Source organism: Oncorhynchus mykiss, chromosome 9, assembly GCF_057628025.1.
Source record: "Oncorhynchus mykiss isolate SJ-2025 chromosome 9, ASM5762802v1, whole genome shotgun sequence".
NCBI lineage: Eukaryota > Metazoa > Chordata > Actinopteri > Salmoniformes > Salmonidae > Oncorhynchus > Oncorhynchus mykiss.
Genome location: NC_143030.1, coordinates 27,798,620 through 27,822,906, shown reverse-complemented (window position 1 = coordinate 27,822,906; position 24,287 = coordinate 27,798,620). Strand labels below are relative to the sequence as shown.

The 24,287-nt window shown below is 44.0% G+C and overlaps 1 protein-coding gene across 7 annotated transcripts in view; it reads left to right on the top strand.

Annotated features, from left to right (window-relative positions):
• LOC110531786 (DENN domain-containing protein 4C) overlaps positions 1-24,287 on the top strand; it is a 74,704-nt gene that overhangs the window by 32,976 nt on the left and 17,441 nt on the right. For 6 of the 7 annotated variants that reach the window (XR_016483176.1, XM_090183894.1, XM_090183892.1 and 3 more), the window contains 14 exons: positions 12,686-12,938; positions 13,331-13,400; positions 15,111-15,280; positions 15,792-16,033; positions 16,269-16,335; positions 16,492-16,550; positions 17,492-17,636; positions 17,845-18,020; positions 18,204-18,304; positions 18,709-18,927; positions 21,104-21,249; positions 21,568-21,606; positions 21,784-21,917; positions 22,178-22,310. Coding sequence is in view for 6 of the 7 variants with exons in the window: in XM_090183894.1 (XP_090040020.1) it covers positions 12,686-12,938; positions 13,331-13,400; positions 15,111-15,280; positions 15,792-16,033; positions 16,269-16,335; positions 16,492-16,550; positions 17,492-17,636; positions 17,845-18,020; positions 18,204-18,304; positions 18,709-18,927; positions 21,104-21,249; positions 21,568-21,606; positions 21,784-21,917; positions 22,178-22,310 (1,954 nt within the window). In the remaining variant the exon portion in view is untranslated. Of the gene's footprint in view, positions 1-12,685; positions 12,939-13,330; positions 13,401-15,110; positions 15,281-15,791; positions 16,034-16,268; positions 16,336-16,491; positions 16,551-17,491; positions 17,637-17,844; positions 18,021-18,203; positions 18,305-18,708; positions 19,026-21,103; positions 21,250-21,567; positions 21,607-21,783; positions 21,918-22,177; positions 22,311-24,287 lie in introns of those variants that run through there. The other variant, XM_090183895.1, reaches the window with a different exon arrangement.

Below are 24,287 nucleotides of genomic sequence, written 5' to 3'. Positions count from 1 at the left end.
ACACAAAAATGAGGTTGAAGTTTTGTCACAACCTGGCCCGTGGGAAGTGACAGAGGTCTTATAGGACCAGGGCACATATTATAATAATAATAATAATAATAATAATAATAATAATAATAATAATAATAATAATAATAATAATAATAATAATAATCATAATAATAATAATAATAATAAATAGTTTTGGTCTTTATTTATGCTATCTTACAGATAAAACCATATTTATTCATAAATTGTGAACAACTCACCACATGTTAATGACAAGTGTGTGCTTGAAAGGATGCACCTAACTCTGCAATGTTGGGCTGTATTGGAGAGAGTCTCGGTCTTAAATCTTTTCCCATGCACAATCTGTGCCTGTATTTAGTTTTCATGCTAGTGAGGGCCGAGAATCCACTCTCACATAGGGAGAGGTGGTTGCAAAGGGCATCGGTGTCTTAATAGCACGATTTGCCAAGGCAGGATACTCTGAGCGCAACCCTATACAGAAATCTGGCAGTGGCTTTTTATTTTAAATTACATTTTCACAGAACCGCTTGTTGCAATTTCGATGAGGCTTTCTTGTTCAGATATCGGTAAGTGGACTGGAGGCAGGGCATGAATGGGATAACGAATCCAGTTGTTTGTGTCGTCCGTTTCGGGAAAGTACCCGCGTAATTGCGCACCCAGCTCACTCAGGTGCTTCGCTATATCATATTTGGTCCGTTAGCTTGAGTTAATTTGCACACAAAGAAATCCTACAATGATTGAAAGACCTGTGTTGTCCTTGTTAATGCAGACAGAGAAGAGCTCCAACTTCTTAATCAGCCTCAATTTTGTCCCACACATTGAATATAGTTGCGTAGAGTCCCGGTAATCCTAGATTCTGATCATTCAGGCGAGAAAAAACTTGGCATCAACCAAGCGGTCAGACAAGTGAAAATTTTGGTCAGTAAAGAAAACTTTAAGCTCATCTCTCAATTTAAAAAAATGTGTCAATACTTTGCCCCTTGACAACCAGCACACTTCTGTATGTTGTAAAAGCGTTACATGGTTGCTGCCCATAACATTACATAATGCAACAAAATACACAGGAGTTCAGGGGCCTCGCTTTAACAAAGTTAACCATTTTCACTGTAGTGTCCAAAACGTCTGGTCTGTGGTATGTAATGAGGAGTAACAAGATGCTGCACTTGACGCATAAATAAAACTACCTATTCCAGTTACTAATAAGCACACACCCATTAAAAAAATTACTGTAAAAACTGTTAAATCCCCTTGGATTGATGAGGAATTGAAAAATTGAGAGGGATGAGGCAAAGGGTATGGCAATTAAGTCTGGCAGCCCAACTGATTGGCAAAACATACTGCAAATGAAGAAATCATGTGACTAAACTAAATAAAAATAAACTACACTATGAAAGAAAGAAATTATGTAAAGAATGATAGTAAAAAGCTTTGTTGCACCTTCAATGACATTTTGGGGATAAAAGCCAACTCTGCTCCTTCATTCATTGAATCAGATGGCTCATTCATCACGAAGCCCACTGACATTGCAAACTACTTTTAATGACTTTTTCATTGGCAAGATAAGCAAACTTAGGGATGACATGCCAGCAACAAACGCTGACACTACACATCCAAGTATTTCGGACCAAATTATGAAAGACGAGAATTGTACTTTTGGAAGAGGTGAAAAAAATGATTGTTGTCTATCAAAAATGACATGCCACCGGTGTCTGACAATCTGGATGGAAAATTACTGAGGATAATAGCAGACAATGTTGCCACTCCTATTTGCCACATCTTCAATTTAAGCCTACTAGAAAGTGTGTGCCGTCAGGCCTGGAGGGAAGCTAAAGTCATGCCCCTACCCAAGAATAGTAAAGCCCCCTTGACTGGCTCAAATAGCCGACCAATCAGTCTGTTACTAATCCATAGTAAGCTTCTGGGAAAAATTGTTTGACCAGATTACAATGCTATTTCACAGTAAACAAATTGACAACAGAATTTCAGCATGCTTGTAGGGAAGAACACTCAACGAGCACAGCACTTACACAAATGACTGATGATTGGCTGAGAAATTGATGATAACATGATTGTGGGGGCTGTCTTGTTAGACTTCAGTGCAGCTTTTGTCATTATCGACCATAGTCTGCTGCTGGAAAAACGTATGTGTTAAATTTAGGGTTACAAAGATCATGGGGACAAAGATCATACTTTTTGTAGAAATGTCCTTTGGTCTGATGAAACAAAAATAGAACTGTTTGGCCATAATGCCCATCGTTATGTTTGGAGGATAAAGGAGGATGCTTGCAAGCCGAAGAACACCATCCCAACCGTGAAGCACAGGGGTGGCAGCATCATGTTGTGGGGGTGCTTTACTGCAGGAGGGACTGGTGCACTTCACAAAATAGATGGCTTCATGAGTGAGGAAAATTATGTGGATATATTGAAGCAACATCTCAAGACATCAATCAGGAAGTTAAAGCTTGGTCACAAATGGGTCTTCCAAATGGACAATGACCTCAAGCATACTTCCAAAGTTATGGCAAAATGGCTTAAGGACAACAAAGTCAAGGTATTGGAGTGGCCATACAAAGCCCTGACCTCAATCCTATAGAAAAGTTGTGGGCAGAACTGGAAAATTGTGTGCAAACAAGGAGGCCTACAAACCTAACTCCGTTATACCAGCTCTGTCAGGAGGAATGGGCCAAAATTCACCCAACTTATTGTGGGAAGCTTGTGGAAGGCTACACGAAACGTTTGACCCAAGTTAAACAATTTTAAAGGCAATGCTACCAAATACTAATTGAGTGTATGTGTGCACAACCGGTAATACCATATATATTCTGTTATGGCACGGTGTGAAGGTATAGAAATCTGGATACTGCACAACCCTAGTGGGTAGGCTCTGCAAGCGGAGCTAGCTGGAGCTTGGCCGCATCATCGCCGTTGGGCTTGGCGGCGGCCTTGGTGGTTTGATGCTGCTGATCATCACTCTCCTTCTCTTTTGGCTTTGTTTGGCTACTTTGACAAAGCCAATTTCTGATGCCCATCATGGCAGATTAGCTGGTTCGAGCTAGCTAATTAGGCGAAGGCAGATAACACTAACGCTTTTTCAGCTAGCCAAGAAGCTTACGAAACTATAGTGGTGGGGTGTTTGGCAGAGTTGAGTGAAGCAGCTTCAGCATTAAACCGGACCCCACCTTTATGAATCAAAATCAAATATTATAGGCGGAGGCGTGTCACGTTATTCACTTAGCCTACAACAGATGAGAAGTGTCCCCCCCCCCATGCTTTTTATGGAAACACAAAGGAGTCATACCTAACCACTCTGGTGGCTTTCAAGAGTCCCCCTACACATACCCTGTCACGCTCTGTCCATTATGCTGACACAGCACAGCGGAGATTGAGTGACAGAAAAAAATCAATCAGTTGAACTTTTTTGCTATACAGTGGGGCAAAAAAGTATTTAGTCAGCCACCAATTGTGCAAGTTCTCCCACTTAAAAAGATGAGGCCTGTAATTTTCATCATAGGTACACTTCAACTATGACAGACAAAATGAGAAAAAAATCCAGAAAATCACATTGTAGGATTTTTAATGAATTTATTTGCAAATTATGTGTATAGTGACATAAACTAAAACTGAGGGGGCACAAGTTTCAACTGAGGGGGCTAAGTCCCTTTTTGCCCCATCGTGGAGCCGGGACTGATTTGGTGTTTGCAAGTCTGGATACAAGTGTTATGAACTGCAAGCCTCCTTCACTGGCTGACTTGGTAAAGGTTTCAGAAGGATCCACTTCTTGTCAGAAAAGGGAGAGGTAGAATTGGGGATCAGGTCATAACATATTTTTGGCTCAGTTCCGCTCTCCCATCCATCTCAGGCATATACGGATGGCTATTCCACATGCCATTATTCATCTCTGTCAGAAAGTTTCAACATAAGAATGGGCAAAATAATAAAAAATGGCACCTGTAAATTATTCATCGTCCTTCTGCTCTTCGTAGCAGTTGCAAGACCCCATTTCCTTGCCCCCCAGCCCCTGTGTTCAGTGTTTCACCATTGACTGTCACTGTTCCAACTTGTTCTTGTGTGTTAATTAGGAGTTCACTGGCACTTGTCCTTCCTATGCGGCCTCTTTGGATTCTTTCGCCTCCCGTTCAGAATGAATGGTGCACCGGCTGCCAGATACAAAACATGAGGGCCTGGGACCTGTCTGTGTTCCTTCTCATGTCACAAAGTGTCCCCTCCTTGGCTCCTGTGACCCTCCCAGGATTGCAATTACTTGGTACAAGGAGGGCAAGGCTATTGGCTGTGCCCAAGGCATGCTGCACATTAGAGACTCTGTCAAATCCTTGAAGGATATAAGGTCGGCAGAAGCAAGGATTTGACTTTGCTAGTAACGTTGCTTTGGAACTCCTGCAGTAATTGCTGTCAACCAGAGTATAGGTTGTAGTGGTAGACTGATTGCATTCCTGATTACATCTAGATTCCTGTTTTTAATCATTAAAAAAAATGTTACCCTTATTTTACCAAGTAAGTTGACTGAGAACACATTCTCATTTACAGCAATGACCTTGGGAATAGTTACAGGGGAGAGGAGGGGGATGAATGAGCCAATTGGAAGCTGGGGATGATTAGGTGGCCATGATGGTATGAGGGCCAGATTGGGAATTTAGCCTGGACACCGGGGTTAACACCCCTACTCTTACGATAAGTTCCATGGGCTCTTTAGTGACCACAGAGGGTCAGGACACCCGTTTAACGTCCCATCCAAAAGACTGCACCCTACACATGACAATGTCCCCAATCACTGCCCTGGGGCATTGGGATATATATTTTTTTAGACCAGAGAAAGGAGTGCCTCCCACTGGCCCTCCAACACCTCTTCCAGCAGCATCTGGTCTCTTATCCAGGGACCATCCAGGACCAACCCTGCTTAGCTTCAGAGGCAAGCCAGCAGTGGGATGCAGGGTGGTATGCTGCTGGCCTGTGTGGGTGGATGCAGTGAGGTAGTTTTAAAAACCATGGAATGCTGAAATCTGAAGACTTGCATTTTGATAATACTTTTAATACACAAAATATTGCTTCGCCTTTTGGTCAACCTCCTCTTGTTGTGTAGTACTTTAGAAACATCAATGCATGATAGCGCTGCGCTAGAATGTGTCATTCTCCAGTTTGCTATCTACTGTCTGGAAGGTTGAAATGAGTCATGTGCCAAGGATGTCTGACTCAGATCGCCCAGTGAAGAGGCTGACCAGGAATAGTTCTATCCAGAGGAAGAACTGACTCGGTAAAGGGGAAGCCTGGATGGAAAACCAGCCTTGTCTTCAGAAACAGGCAGTTCTGGCCACAAATCCCCCCCCCCCCCCCTTTTAATACTGTACAAACTACCAAAGTTCCTCAACACAAATAGAAAACCATGATTAATTGTCATAGCTATATTTCTTCTAAACATGCCCTAGGAGGGCAAGTGGAGATAACTGTACCTTGCATTAAACTGTGTGTTTGAAGCGATGACGCATTCACCCACCCCATCATACATCCCTCTACCTGTGAGAGTGTACTTGATCTCACAGTGAATCGGGGGGTAGCCCGACCTGTCAGTTCAACACCTTAGCCCTTACACCAAGAGGTCCAAATCCCTTTGAGGTTGCTAAATGTTGTACTAAGGTTGCTAGAATATGTTCGGCCACAGTACCTAGTCTCTGGCCTGAGTGTCAGTCTGTTGGTGCTACTGTACAAACTCCTTGTAACTTATTGTCTTGCCAATAATGTCGGCTTGACAATGACCTCAGTGGAGTTGACGAGCACAAACAGATCTGGGACCAGTCTACCTAGTGTCTAGCCTGCCATGTTGAGCTCGGTTCACTTCAGAACCCTGGTTGGTTCACTTCCGAGGCTATGGAGGAGACTGAACAAGTTTCTCAACAATTCCTTGAGAGGAAACCACAGATATTCCCCAACCATCAGAAAATATTCACTCTCTTCCTTTGAGGTTTGCCTTCGCTGCATGTTTTTGTTTCCAGCAGGCATGTGACATTATGTGGCCAGAGTGGGAGGTGCGTAGAAATGACCCCTATTGACTTGACTTGAAATATGACCACACTGAACTTGCGAAATGTTGCGCTGTGGAAACAAATCAAGATTCCTATACCTATTATGTTGATGCGTGGTTGAATAAACCGAAAACTAAAAAATACCTGTTTATTTACCATTTGTTTTCTGAAGGATAATGTATAGTATGTATTGGAGTTAAACTCTAGAGAAAGCTCAGTTAAACCTGCATAAGTTTACTGTGGTAGCATATGCCTACTAGTTGAGAGACTGTCTGCATAGAGAGCGAGAGTGAGCATTCTGATTTAGTGTGGCTCTGATTGTGTGGGCAGGAGTCATTCTGCTGCCAGCACTTTGACAGAGAGCAGAGTGGTGCAATCTCAGCTTCCTCACATGCTGTTGACACTCCGGCCTGTTGAATGCAAGTCAAAGGCAAGCCACATGAGCGAAGACAGGATCCTGTCTCAACTCTCGCTCCTCTTTCTGTCGCTCTACCCTGCTCTCTACCTCGCTTCCTCTCTCTCATTCTCTCTACCTCCCTCTCTGACTATCTGGCCATCTTTTCCACTTCTTTCTCTGCAGTTTGCTAAGCAGTGCAAACGGATATCCAACATCAACACCAATTAAAAACGCTGCATAGGGCAGTTCACCTGTGGACCTATATGGCCTCAGGACAGACTTGTCATCGAAGGCCATGGGATAGTTGGTGGTACAAATAGGATTTGGCCATGAATTAATTACATTCCTGCTCTCTAGGTCACTCTAAATGCACTGTGTGTGGAATCCCTCTATAATGCTACTTGCCTAAGGCCAGGCAACAATGGATGGCAGTACTTTTGTTAGCGGGTGGTTACATTTATGAAACTGGACCCAAGGTTATCTCAGCTTGAGCCCAGACGCTCCATTGTGATACAAGGTCATGGTGATTTGATCACCCATTGTTGCACTCCGATACATCGTAGGCTAACGTATTTAGATGGCAGTTGAAACCGAGCAGCTGTGTTAGTTGTTACACACTGCGGGATATGGTGGTATTTTGTCTTTTTCAGGCACATTCATTCTTTCCAGTTTATGAAAGACTATACCTGTCCACAGAAGTCCACTCCCTGGTGGAGTGGTTCCAGAAAATGAACCTCAACGTCAACAAAACGAAGGAGCTCTTTGTGGACTTCAGGAGACAGCAGAAGGAGCAGGCCCCCATCCACATCGACGGGGCCGCGGTGGAGAAGGTGAAAAGCTTCAAGATCCTCGGCGTACACATCATTGACAATCTGAATGGTCCACCCACACAGATAGTGTGGAGAGTAGAGCGCAACAGGAGGCTGATGAAATTTGGTTCGGCCCCGAAGACCCTTACAAACTTTTACACATGCACCATCGAGAGCATTCTGTCAGGCTGTATCACCGCCTGGTATGACAACTGCACAGTCCGCAACCGCAGGGCGCTCCAGAGGGTGGTGCGGTTTGCCCAACGCATCACCGAGGCACACTGCCTGCCCTTCAGGACATCTGCACCACCCGGTGTCACAGGAAGGTCAAGAAGATCATCAAGCTTCTGAGCCACGGCCTGTTGACCTCGCTATCATCCAGAAGGTGAGGTCAGTGCAGGTGCATCAAAGCTGGGACTGAGAGACAGAAGCTGTTTTTCAATATCATCACTCTCGCCATCACTAGCCGGCCTCCACCCAGTACCCTGCCTTGAATTAAGTCACTGACGCTCGCCGGCTACCACTCGGTTACTCATCCGTGCACCTTAGAGGCTGCTGCTCTATGTTCATATACATCAAATAACATTTTATTGGTCACATACACATGGTTAGCAGGTGTTTTTTTGGGTGTAGCAAAATGCTTGCGCTTCTAGTTCCGACTGCTGCAATATCTAACAAGTAATATCTAACAATTCCACAACAAATATCTAAAACACACAAATCTAAGTAAAGGAATGGAATAAGAATATTTAAATAAATGGATGACTAATGACAGAGCAGCATAGGCTAAGATGCAATAGATAGTATAGAATACAGTATATACATATGAGATGAGTAATGCAAGGTATGTAAACATTATTAAAGTGGCATTATTAAAGTGACTAGTGTTCCATTTATTAAAGTGGCCAATGATTTCACGTCTATGTAGGCAGCAGCCTCTCTATGCTAGTGATGGCTGTTTAACAGTCCGATGGCCTTGAGATAGAAGCTGTTTTTCGGATGCTGTAGGTGTCCTGGAGAGCAGGTAGTTTTCCCCCGGTGATGCGTTGTGCAGACCGCACCACACTCTAGAGAGCCCTGCGATTGCGGGCGGTGCAGTTGTCGTTCCAGGCGGTGTTATAGCCCAACAGGATGCTCTCAATTGTGCATCTGTAAAAGTTTGATGGTAATAGGTGCCAAGCCAAATTTCTTCAGCCTCCTGGGGTTGAAGAGGCGCTGTTGCACCTTCTTCACCACACTGTCTGTGTGCATGGACCATTTGTTTGTCTGTCATGGGTGCGCAGAGGAACTTAACTTTCCACCTTCTCCACTGCTGTCCCTTCTATGTGGATAGGGGGGTGCTCCCTCTGCTGTTTCCTGAAGTCCACAATCATCTCCTTTGTTTTGTTGATGGAGAGGTTATTTTCCTGACACCATCGTTGTTGTTGGTAATCAAGCCTACTACTGTTGTGTCATCTGCAAACTTAATGATTGAGTTGGAGCCATGCATGGCCACCCAGTCATTGGTAAACAGGTAGTACAGGAGGGGGCTGAGCACTCACCTTTGTGGGGCCCCGGTTTTGAGGGTTTTCCTACCTTCACATCCTGAGGGTGGCCCGTCAGGAAGTCCAGGACCCAATTTCACAGGGCGGGGTTGAGACCCAGCTCCTCAAGCTTAGTGATGAGCTTGGAGGGTACTATGGTGTTGAATGCTGAGCTATAGTCAATGAATAACATTCTTACATAAGTATTCCTCTTGTCCAGATGGGATAGGACAGTGTGATGGCGATTGTGTCGTCTGTGGACCTATTGGGGTGGTAAGCAAATTGGAGTGGGTCTATGGTGACAGGTAGGGGGGAGGTGATATGATCCTTGACTAGTCAAGCCCTTCATGATGACAGAAGTGAGTGCTACAGGGCGATAGTCATTTAGTTCAGTTACCTTTGCATTCTTGGGTACAGGAACAATGGTAGCCATCTTGAAGCATTTGGTCAGCTGGTCTGCGCATTCTCTGAGGACGCGGCTAGGGATGCCGTGGCTGGTTTTCTTTTTGTAATCCGTGATTGCCTGGAGACCCTGGTTTAAATATTCACAGTGTGTACAACATCTCCTATACATTTCCTTAGAAACTCACTCACCGAATCGGCGTATTCTGTGAGGCTAACCGGGAACATATCCCAGTCCGCTTGATCAAAACAATCTTGAAGCGTGGATTCCGATTGGTCAGACCAGCATTGAATACTCCTTTGCACGGGTACTTCCTGTTTGAGTTTCTGCCTATATGAAGGGAGGAGCCAAATGGAGTCGTGGTCATGTGTGCATCACGGAAGATAGAGTAACAGTGGTCCGGTGTTTTTCCTGAGTGGGTGCTACAGTCCATATGCTGATGGAATTTAGGTAGCCTTGTTCTCAAATTTGCTTTGTTAAAATCCACAGCTACAATAAATACAGCCGCGGGATATATGGTTTCCAGTTTGCATAAAGTCCAGTGACGTTCCTTGAGGGCCGTCGTGTTATCGGCTTGAGGGGAACACTGGTCGCTTTAATAATGTTTACATACTCTTTTACCCATTTCATATGTCTATACTGTATTCTAGTCCATCCTATTCAACTATTGCTGTGCATATAATATTTTATCCACATATTCGAATATCATATACAGTACCAGTCAATAGTTTGCTCATTCAAGGGTTTTTCTTTATTTTTGCTATTTTCTTTATTGTAAAGTAATAGGGAGACATCAACACCAGGACATAACACATATGGAATCATGTAGTAACCAAAAAAAGTGTTTAACAAGTCAATGTATTTTAGATTCTTCAAAGTAGCCACCTTTGCCTTGATGGTGGCTTTGCACACTCTTGGCATTCTCTCAACCAGCTTCACCTGGAATGCTTTTCCAACAGTCTTGAAGGAGTTCCCACATATGCTGAGCACTTGTTGGCTGCTTTTCCTCCACTCTGCAGTCCAGCTCATCCCAAACCATATCAATTGGGTTGAGGTCGGGTGATTGTGGAGGCCAGGTCATCTGATCCAGCACTCAATCACTCTCCTTCTTAGTCAAATAGCACTTACACAGCCTGGAGGTGTGTTAGGGCATTGTCCTGTTGAAAAACAAATGATAGTCCCACTAAGCCCAAACCAGATGGGATGGTGTATCGCTACAGAATGTTGTGGTAGTCATGCTGGTTAAGTGTGCCTTGAATTCTAAAGAAATCACTGACAGTGTACCCACAAAGTACCTACACACCATCACACCACCTCCTTCATGCTTCACAGTATGAACCACACATGCAGATATCATCCGTTCACCTACTCTGCGTATCACAAAGACACGGCAATTGGAATCAAAAATCTTAAATTTACACCAGTCTAATCAGTCTAAACACCAGTCTAATTTCCATTGCTCGAGTTTCTTAGCCCAAGCAAGTCCCTTCTTCTTATTGGTATCCTTTAGTAGTGGTTTCTTTACAGCAATTTATCCATAAAGGCCTGATTCACGCAGTCTCCTCTGAACAGTTGATGTTGAGATGTCTGTTACTTGAACTTTGAAGCATTTATTTGGGCTGGTAACTCAAATAAAAATTAAAAATAAACATGTTTAAACTTTTTGATTTAAATTGGCAAGTCAGTTAAGAAAATATTCTTATTAACAACGCCGTCCTACCCTGGCCAGACGCTGGGCCAATTGTGTGCCGCCCAATGGGACTCCCAATCACGGCTGGTTGTGATACAGCCCAGGATCGAACAAGGATCTGTAGTGACGCCTCTAGCACTGAGATGCAGTGCCTTAGACCGCTGCGCCACTCGGGAGCTCCAAAATACAGTGCCAAGTCAGCCAGGAGAGAGACACAGACAGACATACAGTTGAAGTCGGAAGTTTATATACACAAATACAGTTTTTCACAGTTCCTGACATTTAATCCTAGTAAAAATTCCCTGTCGTAGGTCAGTTAGGATCACCACTTTATTTTAAGAATGTGAAATGTCAGAATAATAATAGAGAATGATTTAATTCAGCTTTTATTCCTTTCATCACATTCCCAGTGGGTCAGAAGTTTAAATACACTCCATTAGAATTTGGTAGCATTGCCTTTAAATTGTTTAACTTGGGTCAAATGTTTTGAGTAGCCTTCCACAAGCTTCCCACAATAAGTTGGGTGACTTTGTTGTCCTTAAGCCATTTTGCCACAACTTTGGAATTATGCTTAGGGTCATTGTCCATTTGGAAGACCCATTTGCGACCAAGCTTTAACTTCCTGATAGAGGTCTTGAGATGTTGCTTCAATATATCCACATAATTCCCATATGTGCAAACCGTAGTCTGGCCTTTTTATGGCGTTTTTGGAGCAGTGGCTTCTTCCTTGCTGAGCAGCCTTTCGGGTTATGTCGATATAGGACTCATTTTTACTGTGGATATAGATACTTTTGTACCAGTTTCCTCCAGCATCTTCACAAGGTCCTTTGCTGTTGTTCTGGGATTGATTTGCACTTTTCACACCAAAGTACGTTCATCTCTAGGAGACAGAACGAGTCTCCTTCCTGAGCGGTATGACGGCTGCGTGGACCCATGGTGTTTATATTTGCGTACTATTGTTTGTACAGATGAACGTGGTACCTTCAGGCGCTTGGAAATTGCTCCCAAGGATGAACCAGACTTGTGGAGGTCTACTATTGTTTTCTGAGGTCTTGGCTGATTTCTTTTGATTTTCCCATGATGTCAAGCAAAGAGGCACTGAGTTTGAAGGTAGGCCTTGAAATACATCCACAGGTACACATCCAATTGACTCAAATAATGTAAATTAGCCTATCAGAATCTTCTAAAGCCATTACATCATTTTCTGGAATTTTCCAAGCTGTTTAAAGGCACAGTCAACTTAGTGTGTGTGTAACTTCTGACCCACTGCAATTGGGATACAGTGAAATAATCTGTCTGTAAACAATTGTTGGAAAAATTACTTGTCATGCACAAAGTAGATGTCCTAACCGACTTGCCAAAACTATAGTTTGTTAACAAGAAATTTGTGGAGTGGTTGAACAACTCCAACCTAAGTGTATGTAAACTTCCGACTTCAACTGTACATCGGACTCTGACATTGCTCGTCCTAATATTTCTCTATTTCTTGATTCCATTCTTTTACTTTTAGATTTCTGTGCATTGTGTATAGTTAGATATTACTGCACTGTTGGAGCTAGGAACACAATCATTTTACCCGCAGTAACATCTGCTAAACGTGTATTCGACCAATAGAATTTGATTTGAATGTATTATTCATGTGGATGTGCATGAATATGTGTACGTCATTGGCTCATTGTTGAGTGTATGTGTATGTGCTCTACGATGATTCTGGCCTTGATCTCGTTTGTGAATGTGTTTGGTGTTGTATGTATTAATGTGGGTGTATGTGAATATGTACATAGTCATTGACTCATATGGTTGTCTCTCTCTCTCACAGTGTGTTATACGAAGGGAAGGAGCGTCTCATCCAGGGCTGTGAGGTCATTCAGGCCACGCCGTACGGCCGGTGTGCCAACGTCAACAACAGCTCTGCCACCTCGCAGCGCATCTTCATCACCTTCCGCCGCGCGCCGCCCGTTCAGCCCCAGAACTCACTGGCCGTCACCGACATCTGCGTCATCGTCACGAGCAAGGGCGAGACGCCGCCGCACACCTTCTGCAAGGTGGAAAAGAACCTCAACTGTGGCATGGTGAGTTCTCTGGTCCTCTGTGGCTCAGTTGGTAGAGCATGGCACTTGTAAACGCCTGGATTGTGAGTTTGAATCCCGAAAATGTACGCACGCATGACTGTGGTTAAAATCATCTGCCAGATGTCATATACTTTACCATTGGTAAAGAACTAAAGCCCACATGCTCAATTTCTCCAACACATATATACATTTTTTTAATGGTTTGCAACATTTCAATCCCTGAAAGGATCTTCACCTTAAAAGTAGGGTTTTGGGAGGAATGTATGGGGCTGGAATATACCTATTATGAAATGTAGGCCATGGCACTCACCCAGAGTACGTCCTGTTGAAATTAAGCATTGAAAATGTTGTTTTGAGCCCAAATTCACATGGTCTTATTGTTCATCCTCCAGTGGGGCTCCAGTGTTTTCCTGTGCTACAAGAAATCAGTGTCCGCGTCCAACTCTATCAATTACAAAGCCGGTGAGTCTTCTTTGTCGTCTCTCGTCTACCATCTTTTCACACCGGTCTGCCTGTTTTGTTCACATTGACGGATAGTTATTATTTCCTGGCCTTTGTTCAATGCCGTTTACCATATATTTCCCGCTTGCTTCGCGCCTGAGTCGACTTCAAAGTAATTGTGTGTTGATCTCTTATGATTGATCTGAATTGACAGGAGCTTTCCGTGTGCTGTAGATAAGACTAAAGGCACTGGTGTATGCCAGCGCCGTTATCTGTCACTCAAATACCTGTAAACGGATGATTCCTGGAATAGATGGCTGGGAAATGGCATGACTCATTTGGGGGTTTTGTCGCTCTTCTGAATTTTAAGATATGGGCTGCGTCTCAAATGGCACTCTATTCCCAAAAGGCCCTGGTCAAAAGTAGTGCACTATATATGGAATTAGGGTGCCATTTGGGACACAGTCCTAGTTTGAAATCAGTGCATCTATCTGGAGTTTAGAAAAGGGCAGCGCCTCACTGCTCCAAGTGTTTCTCATCAGCATTCCAAGCCTTATTTCGGGTCCCCATTTATTTCAAGGTGGAAAGCGTTGTCATTGTGCACCATTGCAATTGCCCTCTTTTTCGCGTTTTGGTTTTCCACTTTAATGACCTCCAAACAGGTTCTTATGGAAAATAGAATAGCATGTGTTCTTACTATACACTATACACTAATGTTTCTGAGGACAGCTAGCCCAGAATCAGACATTTTGTAAGGCCCTATTCAGCTGGTTTCCCTACATGTACCAGTATCCACATTCTTGTAAATACAGCAGAGTTGTTCCCTGTCTCGCACTTGCTACTTTCTGAGGTCAGAGCTGGGTGTTGGCTTAGACGGGCCCCTGTTCAGATACTGCGCACATACGCCTTATCTCCACTAGGCCTTCCTGTGAGATGACGCTTTTTATTCTCCAGACTGCTTCCTACCCCGCCTCCTCTTTCGGTCTCTTTATTTTGACAGCGTTCTCTGGAATTCACAAAAGGCCATGGGTGACACAGGCCTTGATCAGCTAAGTGTTATCCTTTTGAAAATAATGTGTTCTGTATCTCAGCACACTGGCTGATGTCAATGAAAATATGACGAAGGGAAATGGGGTTCGATTTTATTCCAACAGCCAAGTGAGCCCATTTTTGTCCTTCCTTCCTTCCTTCCCTTCTCCAGTCTTCACTTCATAGATGTTATTATTGTGTAGTGGGATCTGTAGACATAATTGTCCTTGGTGTATGTAGTCTAGTGCTTTCAGTGTACCCCAAGGAAATGAGTGTTACATGTATGGATGCCTTTTGGGTGTTGGACCATTCTTGGTACACACAGGAAACTGTTGAGCGTAAAAAAAACAAAAAACAGCAGCGTTGCAGTTCTCGACACACACCAGTGGCGCCTGCCACCTACTATCGTACCCCGTTCAAAGGCACTTACATTTTTGGTCTTGCCCATTCACCCTCTGAATGGCACGCACAGACAATCCATGTCTCAAGGCTTAACAATCCTTCTTCAACCCGTCTCCTCCCCTTCATCTACACTGATTGAAGTGGATTGAACAAGTGACATCAATAAGGGATCGTAGCTTTCACCTGGTCAGTCTATGTCATGGAAAGAGCAGGTGTCCTTCATGTTTTGTACACTCAGTGTATGTCTTATGTGTCACTTGCCATATGAAAAAGATGGATTGATTGCTCTCTCTCCTCCAGGCCTCATCTTCCGCTACCCAGAGGATGACTATGAGTCCTTCCCCCTGTCTGAGTCTGTGCCCCTGTTCTGCCTCCCCATGGGGGCTAAGATCGAGTGCTGGGCCCCCAACACACGCTACCCTCTGCCCGTCTTCTCCACCTTTGTGTTAACCAACTCCTCTGGGGAAAAGGTAGGTGTAACAGCAATGGCATTATATCAGTTAACGTGATTTACAATGAATCGTGAATAGATAGTTATGGATGGCTGGAACTGAACAGCCCTGTGATACTGTCGATTTGATTGACAGCTGTAATAGTCAACATTCAAGCCTCACTTCCTGAGTTGCATGTGACATTGGGTGACTGTGGGAATGGGTAGAATAATTTGTTTCCTCATCAGGCTGTGTGTTTCACTGCACCTCAATGTCAGCTGCTGCTTGAGCAAACTACAATCTGATCACAAGTTTTGTCCCAAACCACGTCACATCTCTCTGAGCTAGAGTAATGAAATTGGACTTTGTTGTATAAATGGTGAATGCCAGTTGAGATGACGGGTGGCGTTCAACGTAAACGGATTCAGCGATTTAGTGTAAAGTGTGCTCAAACGCTACTCCACCATATCGTTACAATGCGTGAAACGCGTTTGTTAACGTCCCTTATGTTAACGCAGGAATCGATCTGTTATAATTTGCTCTGTCCCAGATGTACGGCGCAGCCATCCAGTTCTACGAGGTCTACCCCATAGATCTCCTCAGTGAGAAGCAAAAGGTGCAGCTGGGCTTGCTCACCACCGTGGAGAAGAAGATGATCCCCAACCGGACGGTCAACACCAACAAGTGCATTTGCCTGCTCTCCCGCTGGCCCTTCTTCGAGTCTTTCCGCAAGTTCCTCATGTTCCTCTACAAGCTGTCCGTCTCGGGTCCCCACCCGCTGCCCATCGAAAAGTAAGGATTGCGTCATTTGTCAAGTTGGAGGCTTGCTTTAGGTTGTGGTTTGCACTTTTGGGACTATTCCATTGGTTCCATTGTACCAGGACAACTAAATCAGGCGCAGCTCAAGATGTATGTGTTTTATACATGTATTTGAGTTTTTATAAATTCATTTGATAGTTTGGAGAGGGGTAGGTGGGCGTTGGTAGAGACTAATGTGGCTGTGTTTGCTGCTTTGTTTCTTTGACAGGCACATCTCGCACTTTATGCACAACGTGTCCTTCCCTTCACCTCAGAGGCCCAGAATCTTGGTCCAAGTGAGATGCCGCAGTTTTTTTTTTGTGTTGGAGAGGGAAGTTTGTTGGTGTTTTTGCATCTGTGTCTGTACCTTTATGTGAATGAATGTGTTTGATGTGTGGAGAAAAAAAAAACTTGTCATGGCAGGTGTGACATTTTTTTTTTTTCTCTTTCAGCTCTCTGCACACGACACCTTGATGCTCGCCCAACCTGTGTGTACTCCTCTCCCTCTCAGGTACGACTGATTTAAAGCTGGCTGAATGGATCAATGCGAGTGTGTGTTCTCCTGGACGTTATCGGCTGTCTCAAAGGCTCAATCTGATTTTGTACTTGCACACATTTAGAACACAAACACACAATGAAAAATCAGAACCGTCACCGTATCCTCGTAGCTTCGTTTCAGACGGTACGTCCTCTCCACAAGTTTAGAGCTGTGAAAGTCTAGGCTTCAGGAACAGAAAGAGAAACTGGGCCCAGTTATTGTTATCATTGCAGATCATCAACCACATATTTTCCAGAGGAAATACCGGGGTTAGAAAAAATCAATCATCCAGCAATCATCCAGAACCTCCAAAGGTTCTAGTTTGGTAATGCAAAACGCATTCATTCATGTCAGTTTTCTGAGGTCAAATAGTTACGCTTTGAAACAGCCAATAGAAAACAGGCATTGGGACTGCCAGAAACAGCACTGCCTGTCTGTCACATTGTGGACAGGTCCTTCATTATTAAGTGCATAAGCCCAGCCTGTACATATTACATAAACTGTTATGCTGCCATTGCATTCTGCCAACAAACCTCAAAATGTTCTGAAAATACCAGATGTTCCTTCATTATCATCAGGCTCTTTCCTCTCCAGGTTTATAATTTCAGAGTGGAAAATGTTGTTGTTGGTCAGCTAGAGAGATCATGACTTTGGGGACCCAGAAGACTTGCTGGCTGGTGCCTTTGGGCCAGATTTACAAGTGTTTGCTGCTTTGGAAAGTTTCAACTTTTTTTCAACTGTACCAATTACAAACCTCCCTTCAAAGACGGCTGCCCTTCATCCAATCCAACCTTTGATGACCCACCCATTGTATCCCTGAGTCTGGTTTGAATGGTTTCCCCAATCCCTCTGTGCTCCTCTGTTCCCAATTTGCCTCTCATCCCCTCCTGTCTCTCCTCCTCTCCTCTCCTCAGTGGGGCAGACTACAGTACGTTGCTGATGAACCTGGGCTCTGAGAACTGTGCCACGCTGCTGCATTTTGTCCTGCTGGAGAGTAAGATCCTGCTTCACTCCCTGAGACCCGCTGTACTCACCGGGGTAGCAGAGGCCGTAGTGGCGGTGAGTGATACAGGATATGGTCATTCAGCTTTTAGAATGTTGTAAAAAGGACTATTCAAATAAAATGGTATTGATTAGTTAGTTGGTTGGAGTTTTTATCCAGTTAGCTTTTATATACAGCTTGTGGCCCATGTAGGACTGATTTTAGGTTAAAAGTTAGATCAAAATGTTAAATAAAAGTTCTCTCCATCTGTGTTCTTCTCTCTAGATGATCTTCCCGTTCCAGTGGCAGTGCCCGTACATCCCCCTCTGCCCGCTCTCCCTGGCGGGGGTCCTCAATGCCCCCTTTCCCTTCATCGTGGGCGTGGACTCCCGCTACTTTGACCTTTATGACCCCCCGCCGGACGTGGTCTGTGTGGACCTGGACACCAACACTATTTACCTGTAAGATCCATACACTTTAAAGGAGCATTTCCCCCATTTTGACATGTGGATCTGTTTACACACTTTATCCTGTTGTCGATACCGCCAAACAGTTTTTCGGTACATATATTGCATGTTAAATATTTTGTTATTTACACGAGAATGAGCATATTCCAAAAACACTATTCTGAACCAACTGTGTAGGTCTGATGAAAAGAGACACAGTAACTGGAAAAACCTCCCAAAGAAACCCTGCAAGAGCCTGTTTAACTCCCTGGCCAACCTGCACCACCAGCTGGGCATCGGTAGGTACACATAGTCACAGTCACCTCAACGGGTTTCTCATAGCAATTGCTTCATGGCCAGTGCATTCAGGATAAAAGTACACTAATTGTACGTATGATATAGAAGTTAATTCTTTATGAATATATGTCTTTAGATATAAATTATGAAAGAATTCTAGCTGTCCAGCCGATAATGAGTAAATGGTGCATTCAGCCTGCTATGCTCATGTAATGTAATCATAATATATTTGCTTTAGCAGATCCTATTTCCAGTCATGCGTGCATACATTTCACGTACGGGTGTTGCCGGGAATCGAACCCACTAGCTTGGTGTTGCAACTGAGCGACAGAGGACCAATTTTTTTGGTATGTTACATTTGAATAAAACGAGAAAGGTAAATATCCGGTCTGGTGGCTGTTTTCAGTGCGTCGGACAGCCCAGGAGGGCTTGGCGGTGGAGATGACCCCCATCGAGGCGGACTTCACCTGGCACAAGAAGATGACCTCCCTGGAGATGGAGATCCAAGAGGCCCTGCTGCGCTTCATGGCCAACATCCTGAAGGGCTACCGCTCTTACCTCAAACCCATCACCCAGGCCCCCTCCGAGAAGGCCACCTCCGCAGACTCACTATACGACCTACAGGGTTAGTGCAGGCTGTGTGTTACCGCTCTTACCTCAAACCCATCACCCAGGCCCCCTCCGAGAAGGCCACCTCCGCAGACTCACTATACGACCTACAGGGTTAGTGCAGGCTGTGTGTTACCGCTCTTACCTCAAACCCATCACCCAGGCCCACTTCGAGAAGGCCACCTCCGCAGACTCACTATACGACCTACAGGGTTAGTGCAGGCTGTGTTACCGCTCTTACCTCAAACCCATCACCCAGGCCCAGTCCGAGAAGGCCACCTCCGCAGACTCACTATACGACCTACAGGGTTAGTGCAGGCTGTGTTACCGCTCTTACCTCAAACCCATCACCCAGGCCCCCTCCGAGAAGGCCACCGCTGCAGACTCACTATGTGACCTGCATGATAACAATGGAGAATGGATGGATAATTTTTAGTCCTTCATTTATTTGCCCAGAACATTAATCGCAGCACCCAGAACAAAATCTTATGCAGGCGCTGTTTTGTAGTTCTTAAGAGACTACATAAAACAGACAAAATAATAGACAAATGGGTTGTCGATGTAAAATTTAAAAAAAATAATACTTTGTATACTAACACATCAGAAAAAGGTCTACATAGGGGTGCTAATTTAAAAAGCTCTGACGAAGGCCGTGAGGCCGATACGTAAAGCTTATTAAAGATCAGTGATGCTATCAAGAGCAGTGTGCGGGTCCCTTCTTTTTTCTCATCTTATTCAACGGTTACCATGCACCTGCAACAAAGATGGCTCAGATGTGCGAGTGTCTTTTTGAATTTTGAGTATACTAAAACATCAGAAAAGTCCCATTTTTATTTGTTGCAATCGCACACATTTCTCAAAGTATTTAAATTGCGCAATGTATTTTATGCGTTATGTTGATGTCAACTCCAGGGCCTGTGTTAAACAGAAAGCCATCTGACTCCTCCAAGTGTTCATAGCAGGCAGATCTCCGATTTCACAGGTCTACTTAGTGATTGCTCAGTGTCGGAAATCAATCATCCATGGCATTAGCTGTAAAGACTTCCACTGACGTAGGCTTTTTGGAAAGGCATCGATCACATCCTCATTTAGGTCCATGAAGGCCAATGGAAGCTGCAGAACCAGTGGGGAAAGAGCTGCACATTTATAATGGCTAGCTTTATTGGCTACACACCTGGGTTGAATACCTTCACCTTCACTTATATAATACATTCTGAAGAAAATGTAGTGATATACGGTGCATTCGGAAAGTATTCTGACCCCTTGACTTATTCCACATTTGTTACGTTACAGCCTTATTCTAAAATGAATTAAATTGTCTTTTCCCCTCATCAATCCACACACAATACCCCACAATGACTGTAGCAAAACAGGTTTTTAGACATTTTTGCAAATGTATTAAAAATGTAAATATCACATTTACATAAGTATTCAGACCCTTTACTCAGTACTTTGTTGAAGCACCATTGGCAGCGATTGCAGCCTCGAGTCTTCTTGGGTATGACGCTACAAGCTTGGCACAGTTGTATTTGGGGATTTTATCACACACTTTTCTATGCAGGTCCCCATCCAACTAGACAGAGCTTGGGTGGAGGGTCGCTGCACCGCTATTTTCAGATCTCTCCAGAGATGTTTGATTGGGTTCAAGTCCAGGTTCTGGCTGTGCCACTCAGGGATATTCAGAGACAGAGACACTCCTGCGTTGTCTTGGCTGTGTGCTTAGGGTTGTTGTCCTGTTGGAAGGTGAACCTTCACTCCAATCTGAGGTCCTGAGCAGGTTTCGATCAAAGATCTCTCTGTAATTTGCTCCGTTCATCTTTCCCTCGATCCTGACTAGTCTCCCAGTCCCTGCCACTGAAAAACATCCTCACAGCATGATGCTGCCACCACCATGCTTCACCGTATGGATGGTGCCAGGTATCCTCCAGACGTGACGCTTGGCGTTCAGGCCAAATAGTTCAATCTTGGTTTCATCAGACCAGAGAATCTATTTTTCATGGTCTGAGCAATCCCCCGATTGCTCAGTTTGGCCAGGCGGCCAGCTCGAGAAAAAGTCTTTGTGGTTCCAATCTTCTTCCATTTAAGAATGATAGAGGCCACTGTGTTCTTGGGGACCTTGAATGCTGCAGAAATGTTTCCTGAGTGTTTCCTATGAAATAGGCCCATTGACCTGGCTCTCTGTCCTCTCCCAGGGTTTCTGAGGAGCAGGGAGCGCACCCACCAGAAGTTCTACTCCCAGCTGACCAAGACTCAGATCTTCATCCGCTTCATTGAGGAGTGCACGTTCGTCAGCGACAAGGATACGGGCCTGGCCTTCTTCGACGACTGCATTGAGAAGGTGAGCATTGACAAGAACCAGGCATCAGGGATCCATGTTGGAGCCAATTCCATTCGGACTCCCATCAAGCCAGGAAGTGAATTGAATTGAAAAGTTACCCCCAAACCCTGCTAGACAAGAATATGTCTTCCCTCCATCATCCTAGTGCCTCAGACAGATGTACATTTTCGAACCCATTTTTCAGCTTCCACCGTTCCCCACGAAAGACCTTTTTGTTACGTGTTGTTTTATGGTCGGAACATTCCTCCAAGGGAGTCTGACAGAGGAAGGCTCATTTCCTCTGATTGAATCTGTTCCTTTCACTTTTTCCCCCTGCAGCTATTTCCCTCCGATAAAGGCAACGACAAAGGCACTAAGGTAATCCCTCACACCGTCATCATGTTTTAACACATCTCCTTTTCCAACTGGGGTCTGTCAACTTTATTTTATGCATCGATTAGAAGAATGGTTTTTGATCTGGTTGTGGTGATTTTATTGGTCTGTGTGTGTACGGCCATGTGCGTGGACTCTGACAACATGTCTCCCTCTCCACAGGTGGAGGGTGAGTCCTCAGAGGACACCAAGCTTATGGAACTAGACGAATCACAGAAGAGCGAGCACACTGTCTTTGTCATGCCCCCAGAACCCCCCGCCACCGAGGAAGGGTCCGACCCCCTTGCCCACTACAGGTGAGCTTATACCCCTCTAATTCCTGCTGCACCACTAACACATTGGCATTACTATAACACCAGTGAGCCCGGTAGTGTTTTATAGTGTGAGCGTAGAATGTGTAAATCTGTGGTGAAAGGTTGACCCAAGACCTGGCCAGGAGGATCGGAAGCGGGTCTGCATTGGCTTCACTCTCATACCTGTGGCATCTCCCTTTTCTCTGCTCTCTCTGTGTGTATGTCTCTCTCTCTCTCTCTCTGTCTCTCTCTGTCTCTTTTAGTTATAAGAGTTTTCCACGGTTGTGTATGGACCTGTTTGACCGCCCCAGGGAGGTGATACCAGCGCTGAGGAGTAGTACACCTGGGGCCAGCCTGTCCAGCAGCCCTGCACTACTGGCCAAGAGGACCAAGCAGGTACACGATCACACAGTCAGACAGATAAGCAGGTGCAACTGTTTGCTTTATTGCAGCTTTGTAGGGAAGGGGGGAAAACAACAAAAGAAACTGACTAACAAATTCCGGTACTTTCCTGATCGTTCTGGTTCTACCCACTGCAAGCTTGCTGTACTGACCACCTAACCACTTCCCCAGTCAGGGAATAACCTAACCTAACCTGCAATGGACGCCGTCTGCTGCGGAGTCATTTTCTCAGGCTGTGATGGCTCCAATAACAATAAATGACTCACCACAGTCACCAGCAGAAACTTATTTACAGTAGGTCAGAGGAGGGGTTCAAAGCCAGTCTGCACGTGTCAGCCTCCAACACTAGCTTTTATTTGGACAGGGATGGAAGAGCAGGAAGAGTGAGGCGTGTGTGTGTTAGAGGCATGGCCGATTAATTAGGGCTGATTTTCAAGTTTTATAACAATTAGGTAATCGTCGTTTTTGGATGCCGATTATGGCCGATTACATTGCAATCCACGAGGAGACTGCATGGCAGGCTTGACCACCTGTTAAGCGAGTGCAGCAAGGAGTCAAGGTAAGTTGCTAGCTAGCATTAAACTTAACTTGTAAAAAACAGTAAATCTTAACATAATCACTAGTTAACTACACATGGTTGATGATATTACTAGTTTACCTAGCTTGTCCTGCGTAGCATATAATCGATGCAGTGCCTGTTAATTTATCATTGAATCACAGCCTACTTCACCAAAAGGGTGGTGATTTAACAAGCGCATTTGTGAAAAAAGCACAGTCGTTGCACCAATGTACCTAACCATAAACATCAATGCCTTTCTTTAAATCAATACACAAGTATATCTTTTTTAAACCTGCATATTTAGTTAAAAGGAATTAATGTCAGCAGGCAATATTAACTAGGAAAAGGGTGTCACTTCTCTTGTGTTCTGTGTAAGCAGTCAGGGTATATGTAGCAGTTTGGGTCGCCTGGCTCGTGGCGAACCGTGCGAAGACCATTTCTTCCTAACAAAGACCGTAATTAATTTGCCAGAATTTTACATAATTAAGACATAACATTTGAAGGTTGTGCAATGTAACAGCAATATTTAGACTTATGGATGCCACCCGTTCGATATAATATGGAATGGTTCTGTATTTCACTGAAAGAATAAACGTTTTGTTTTCGAAATTATAGTTTCCGGATTTGACCATATTAATGACCTACGGCTCATATTTCTGTGTTTATTATAATGAAGTCTGATTTGATATTTGATAGAACAGTCTGACTGAGCGGTGGTAGGCAGCAGTAGGCTCGTAAGCATTCATTCAAACAGCACTTTCCTGCGTTTGCCAGCAGCTCTTCGCAATGCTTGAAGCACAGCGCTGTTTATGACTTCAAGCCTATCAACTCCCGAGATCAATACTATAGTGCCTGTAAGAACATCCGATAGTCAAAGGTATATGAAATACAAGTAGTATAGCGAGAAATAGTCCTACAATTTCTATAATAACTACAACCTAAAACTTCTTACCTGGGAATATTGGAGACTCATGTTAAAAGGAACCACCTGCTTTCATATGTTCTCATTTTCTTAGCAATTAACTTAAACGTTAGCTTTCTTACATGGCACATATTGCACTTTTACTTTCTTCTCCAACACTGTGTTGTATATATATTTGTAATGACAATTACAACAATACTGAATGAACACTTTTATTTTAACTTAATATATTATATATATATATATATATATATATATATATATATATATATATATATTTTGTTTTTCTATTTTTTTATAAAAAAAAATTAAAATGTAATCGTCCGATTTAATCGGTATCGGCTTTTTCCTTCAATAATCGGTATCAGCGTAGAAAAATCATAATCGGTCAACCTCTAGTGTGTGTGTCAAGGGGCCACTTGTGACCTGTTTTCTAGAATAATAGACCTCCCAGGAAACAATACTTGTTGTCTTTTCTCCCGCTTTCGTG